Raw genomic sequence first — 7,191 nt, 5'->3', positions numbered from 1 at the left:
TATAAATCTTTAATATTTAAGTCATACTGTCATGTAACATACAACATTACTTTTTAGAAATATTTTCCTAAAAGACGTGTAGAAAAGAATTGACATAAACAAAATGGAAATTTTCGTTGATTGATTTTCTTAAGGCAACGCTATTTCAACAATATTATTTAAATCGGCAAAACAATTCCACATCATAGTTTCCTTTTAAATGTGATTGAATAGCAAAAATAGGTTGCCATAATGTAATGTCCCTCTTAAGGTCAATGTTGTCTATACTCATCTCTACCTCTCTAGTAGCAAGTTGCGTTTTAAATTTATGAGACTCGTGGTAGTTGGTAAATTAAAATTAGAGGAAATTGTGTCAATTGCATGATGCAAATTGTACAATGGGGCATTACATTTTGATGGTACATTTGGAAAAATCGTATCAACAAAGATATTACATTAGTTGCTTCTAGGATATTTGATCATCGATGTGAAGGGAATCACTAATTTCATGATACAATAATTCGGTAGATTTTTGTTTGCTGATTTAAGTCACATAAATAATGTGTGCGTGTGAAAGCATGTTGAGGGTCTTGCTACTCCCAACTTAGCAATTTTTTTTTTTTTTTTTTTTTTTTTTTTTTTTTTTTTAAATACGGCTTATCCTAAACAAATGGTTAAATGACGACCTCTTAATTTGATTAGGATGAGATTCGATCCTATGACATTCGCCCTAAAGCTATATTATTTTGAATTAAGTAGATTTACAAAGCAATATAAGATTATAAAATATTATTTTTAGATGATTGAACACGGATTTAGTTAGGGATGGACGTAACTAACATAACATACATATCATGATAATATTTGTGAAGAAAAAAACAATAAGCAAATAGGAAGGCCGGCCACAATGCATGTGTATTTTTGTACATACATGTATATATTTTACACACACAAGGATCACCAACTAATATGAAAGCTAGCAAAGGGCCCTTGAAAGCAAAGCTAGAGATGATGCCATATGAATATATGATACATCAAGTTAGACAATGATACAAGACATGAAAGTTACAAATAAAATAAAACATTGTATAGAATAAGATTTCTATCAAATATAGTACTTTGCTTTGTATTTTTGCTATGATCAAAGTTAAGGAATAGCTAGGTAAAGCTGTTTTTGTTCAGTTTTTAGTTTTCTTGTTAGGTGTTGGATTCATAATTTAAGCTTTCCATGTTACCTCTACTTGTTAAAGCCCTGCCAAACAAGTCCTACATACCAATCACTTTCTTCTTCTTCCTTTTTTTTCCAAAAAAATAAATAAAAATTGTGTAGATGTTATTATATAACAAAACATTATAATATAATCGTACGTACTCGTATATTATATGATTGACATGCACTCAAGTATTACTGGTGGTTCCAACTTCCAAACCATGTTCTCTCTTGGAAAAAAAAATTGGCAAAAACAAAGATGATAAGTAACTTAATACATTGAGACGTGATTCTTCTACAGCAATGCAATCTGATTTGTACCATATTTAATATGCAAATGTGTTTTGCGTTATAATTGGCTTGAATGATGGACCATATCATTAGGTTTAATTTTAAACCACAGTAATGAAATAAATAAACATTAGAATGAAAACATGGATTAGATTAGACTACAATTCGCATTATACAAAGAATCTTTCAAATCGAGTAGATTTGAAACTGCTGAGAAAGTATTTTGTACAATTATCTCATATAAAACGCTAAAAAGTATGATTTCTAAGTTATCCTAGTATCACAATAAGTTGATTTGAGACTATCTCGTTTAAAACCGGCCATTCTCTTTCACAATAGTTTCAAACATCTAAATTTGCTACCCCTAAACCAAAATATGCATCCATAATTAAATGGTACACTAATAGCATCAAAAGGAGAGAATTAGATGGATTTCATTATTAACTACCAAAATAGAATACATCCAAAATTAATTGATGACATTAGAAAACATAAAGTGAAACGATAAAAAAATTTGAAGTAACATCATTGGGTCAAAACAAAAAAAGAAAATAAAAATAATCAAAAGGTGTGACAAAGATTAGATTAGGTGAGGCGGAAATAAAGAAATTTGAAAGCAAAGGAGATTATATTTGGTTGATAAGATTAAGATGCATGGGTCATAATGGGTGGGTGAGTGGGTGATTGTATGTATAACCCATTTATTATTATTTGGACATGGAACTATTGTAAGAAAATGGGAAGTTGGGACCATTATTTAAATGGACCCAATTTTCAATTCCAAACAAAGATTTCATAATTGGCTTAATTTTCCCACACCTAATGAAATGAAGGTGTAAGGCTGTTAGAGATAATATCGGAAAATATACGTGTGATATATTTTCTGTATTGATCTTATTAGGAGAATAATATATTTAGGTTATAAGATATTATTAAAGTATATCTTTTAGGAGATTGTTTCCTATCTTATGTTCTTAGGTTTTGTATAAATACTCTACCCATTAATAATAATAATAATAATAAAGCTATTCTATTCTCTTCTCCCTAATTTGTCATGGTATCAAGAGCAGGTTTAATTTTGGGACCGCTCACAAAAAAATTTCCCCCTGCCGGTGGGTTAGAAAGTTAAACCCACCGGTGGGATTCAAAATTTTGCTTCCGCTATGCAATATTAATACTCTTTAAATTTTTATTTTTTTTTGGGTTGGTACACGTTAATCATATGTGTATGTGAATTTTTTTTTTTTGGGAGAATTTTTTTTTGTGTGGGAGTATGTGAGTGGACTTCCTCCACTATAACACATCTTTGGAGATGAAGACATTAAATAGCGTTATGCTTCTTGTGTCGTGAGACAAGATATATTTGGTTCTCCTTGTGCCGTGAGACAAGGTTTGTGACTTGATTCGAGCATGATTTTGCTCCTTTGGATATGAGCGTGGTTTACTCTGAAAAACCAATAAGAAATTTGAGTGTGGTTTACTCTGACAAACCAATATTTGATTGGAGCTCGGTTTTGCTCTGGAAAAACCAAAATTATTATATTTGCAGGTTCGAAAAGAATGACATTCCTGTTTGATTGATTGATGACTGATGAGTTCGAAAAGATGAACGTTCTCATCGTTGAAAAAGAAGAAAAAAAAAATTTGAAGGCGACATCACAACAGTGTGCATCTCGGCTTCAACAATTTGAAGTATTTCCAATCGTAACATTCGTGTTATTGCCGTTACGATTGCGGGAGGGTGTTAGAGATAATATCGGAAAATATATGTGTGATATATTTTCTGTATTGATCTTATTAGGAGAATAATATATTTAGGTTATAAGATATTATTAAAGTATATCTTTTAGGAGATTGTTTCATATCTTATGTTCTTAGGTTTTGTATAAATACTCTACCCATTGATAATAATAATAATAATAAAGTCATTCTATTCTCTTCTCCCTAATTTGTCAAAGGCAAAGCAAAAATGGAAGAACTTGTCCAAAAAAAAAAACAAATTAATAAAAATAAATAAATAAAAGGACCACTCATTGAAGCTCAGACATTAAACCTTTGCTTGGACGGATTTCTACAGTTGATCCTTTGTACTCAAGTGAGGACATGAGAGATAGAAAGAGATTTTTTGAAAAGAAACTCAATCGATGGATTAGATACCGCCTAATTTCATTTCTAAAATAATTGGGGTGGTACCTAAAGTTCGGGGTCCTGTATTGTATGATAAGTATAAAAAAAATATAATAATATGATTATATTGAATAGAAAATTTATCATGAACATTAATTAGTTGGCTATATTAATCAACATAAGTACTCTAGAGTAAAGTATAACTTTTTTTTAACAACAAAATACAATTATAACTTAACGAGTGTTACAATCAAATTCTGAAAAGTTAGCCCATTTGATAAAATTATTTGTTGATTTCAAAACCCACAGCATAATGGTGGGCCTTAAAATATAAAGATACCCATTGAAGCCCATGGGCCTGATCTGACACTAGAAATATTGGGCCAGTCCAGCTGAAAGGCGCGAACAAGCAAGAATCAAGGCCCAACTTCCCAAGTAATATATAGCACTATGTATGCATTCTTGGGCAACAAAGGCATGGAAAAAACATTCAATTTCAAATATTCAGGAAGCATTATGTATGACTACTTGAGCAGTGAAGCTTCCTTCTCTTGAATATATTGGATGCTCCTCCAATATATGGAAGAAGAAATGCAAGCCTACTTGATAGCAAAGCCACAATGACAATAAGAATCGCGTATAAGCTGTATATGAGAGCTAATACTAACAGAAAGATTTATATCTTCACTCGAAAGCATTTCAAAATGATATGATTTTATGTCTGGTAAAATCACAATGAAAAATTTTTACAAGTTGTGAAGCCTCTTAAGAACAATGATCTATTCTACTACCTCTACATCAAAAACTATTACTCCATATGTGACAATGTGACTATATTGTCGCGAGTTTCATGTATGCAGCATGATCCGTTTTTACAGAACAATGTTAAAGTTATCCTCCTAATTACATGTTGGAGACCGCCAGTTGTAATCAAATTTCTACATTACTCTTGAGATCTGTGATAGAAAATGGCGTGATTTTATCAGTACCTGAAGGGCTTGAATCATAGACTGGAGGCTCTATAATCCCATGGTCTTCCTCCATGTTAACGGGATTGACATCTGACATGGTCGAAGAAGCTTTAGGTGAGTGCACAAAATTATTGTTGACAGCTTCATCTTCACCTTGGCCTAACTTTTCAGAACTGTGATCAACTTCTGATGTCGTTGAAGTACTGCTCGAAGTATCATCTTCATTCTCATGAGCAGCATCTGCTTTCTGATATATATGATCAGCATGTAATTCTGCATTTGCTTCCAAACTGTCCACAAACTCTTCAGGATCATTGTGTAGAGAATCTACCGAGTCAGAAGACTCACTTCTTGAGTCTTCAGAATGGATAGAAGCATGATCACTTTCAGCAATCAAGTCTTTGTTGGACTCCGCGTCCTCTTGTATTGAAAGAGTGGTTGGGGATTCAGTATGATCGGAATTAGAGGAGCTCACTGTCGAGTCACTGTCATGGCTTGATTCTCCCCCTGAAGAAGGATGTCTCAATTCATGATCTCCAACCTGTTCTGGAACAAACACAGGTTTCATTTTAAGATAAGCAAGCTTCTCTGGTGTAGTAACCACGTTTCGAAATGTTGATCTGGTGTTAAAGGTTTCGTGCCTACGGAGTACTGCCTCTCTTCGGTCTGTTTCCATGAAGTCCTGTCTGGAAGTATCACCCATGAAATTATATCCGGTGCTAAAACTTTCATACCGGCGGAACACAGCATCCTTGCGGTTTACTTCCACAAAATCTGGTTTCAAAATGTCCCCCAAGGGATTATATCCTGTGCTTGAACTTCCATTTTCGTGAAATATAGCATCGTTCAAATTCATTTCCATGGTCTCCTCTTTATGTTCTTCTGCAAGATTCTGAATACCTTTTGGAGAAGTGCACGGAGATTCAAATGGATTTTTCCTTGGTACACTAACAGATGGAGCAGACCCAGGAATAGGTGGAATGCCAAACTGCTGCTGATATGTACTGACAGGAGTATCAAAAGGATTTACTCTTGTTGTAGAAATGGGTGGAATTTGGAAAGGAATATCAGGGCGGTCCAAGTCTATCAAATTCCTCTCCGAAATCATTGAAAAATTCCTTTTCGCCCTTCTCCTTGCTAAAAGATTTTCCAAACGTAAATCTCTTTCCAACTCAGAATTTCCCACAAGCCGGAGATTTTTCTCATCCTCTTCTGTCCACATAGTGACTTGTTTGCTTTCATCCTTTTCCACATTTGTGTTCTCCTCTTCCTCATCATCGTCGTATTCTTCATCAACTTCATCATCATTACTTTCATCGTCTTCTGCTTCGTCCTCTTCGTCTCTTTCCTCAATTGTTCTAGTAAACAAGCTTTCCAAATGTTGGCTTTTCTCCATTTCCATCCATGAACCTGCCACATTTTCATCATCTCTAGCCTTGAGAGCTTCATTTTTATCAATGTCATCATCGCCTGAATCCTCACTACTGTGATCTGTAACAAGGGATTGCAAATCAAACTTAAGGGAGGCACCATGAGAAGCATCAGGATGTAATGGATCCTCAGATTCTAGAAGTGGGTGAGTCTCCTGAGCAGTTGGAATAACATCTGCAACTAAAGCGTCAAAAGAGGACTTCTCTGCCCCATTAGACTCACAATCGGAATATTCATGATTAACTGTATCATCTGCATGCTTTTCCTGCATACCAGCATCATGGTGCCCCTTGATAGAATTACCATACTCTCTATCCCAGGGCATTTGAGCATCTGCCTTTTCAAAGTTAGCAAATCCAAAACTATTATTGATTTTTATCTTGTAAATTGTGCTACCTTTACTGCGCTCTGCATTGCAGTATTCCCGGTCAACTACGTTAACCAAGTCTCCAGTAACACTAATACCAGAACTCAACATCCCAGACGCTCTCATGCCCTTCTCTACTATGTCGTTTCTGACCTCAGAAAATCTATCTTTAGTTAAGATTCCTTCTCTATCAGTAGAATAAGTATGATCATTAACTCCAGTTGTCAGTCTTGTCACACGTGTATTACTCATTTCTTCATTGTATTTTACATTGTTGTCATTTGGTTGCCCATAGATTAATAAGGTTCCCAGCAAAATAGCAGCGCAAATAATGACTGGGGAAGCAGAAACCAGAAGAAAGAATAGGAAAGGGAAATATCGGTGCAAGCATATAAGAAATACTACCAGAATAATAAGAAATGGATGATCTAATACTGATCTACAAACTCTCCGGAAAGATGTCATCTTGGATTTTCCCTTCGGATGCTGATGTCTCAGAGAGCCAAGTGCCATCTATTTTCTCTTATTCTGAATACTTTTGTGTATAGATACCCCAATATGTTTCTGAAACAGTAAGATTATCACGTTAGAAATAGATTATAAGAGACATTGTGGCAATGATTTCTTAGCAAGTTAGCAGTGTGTTTAAAGTTCCATTCATTATTCAAGTACAATTGAAGAATGAAGAAGTAACAGAACATTGATATGCTCAGCATATATGGCAAGAGCTTATATAAACTAGAGTTTTAGTGAAACATAAATATTGAGAAAATGATAACCAAACACAAAGCACTAGCAAAGCATTTGAATGAAGA

The 7,191-nt window shown here is 34.2% G+C and overlaps 1 protein-coding gene across 1 annotated transcript; it reads right to left on the bottom strand.

The window, feature by feature from the left end:
* Positions 1-4,367: 4,367 nt before the first annotated feature.
* LOC145606604 (uncharacterized) lies at positions 4,368-6,936 on the bottom strand. Its single transcript, XM_081662398.1, has one exon. The coding sequence runs from the start codon at positions 6,887-6,889 to the stop codon at positions 4,538-4,540; it is 2,352 nt and encodes a 783-aa protein (XP_081518524.1). The 5' UTR covers positions 6,890-6,936; the 3' UTR covers positions 4,368-4,537.
* Between the last annotated feature and the right edge of the window lie 255 nt (positions 6,937-7,191).

This window comes from Chenopodium album, chromosome 2, assembly GCF_948465745.1.
Source record: "Chenopodium album chromosome 2, dcCheAlbu1.1, whole genome shotgun sequence".
Lineage (NCBI taxonomy): Eukaryota > Viridiplantae > Streptophyta > Magnoliopsida > Caryophyllales > Amaranthaceae > Chenopodium > Chenopodium album.
This window is presented reverse-complemented; position numbering and strand designations above follow the sequence as displayed.

Coding starts and splice junctions, on each gene's coding strand:
- LOC145606604 (XM_081662398.1), bottom strand. CDS start 6,889: ATGGCACTTGGCTCTCTGAGACATCAGCATCCGAAGGGAAAATCCAAG.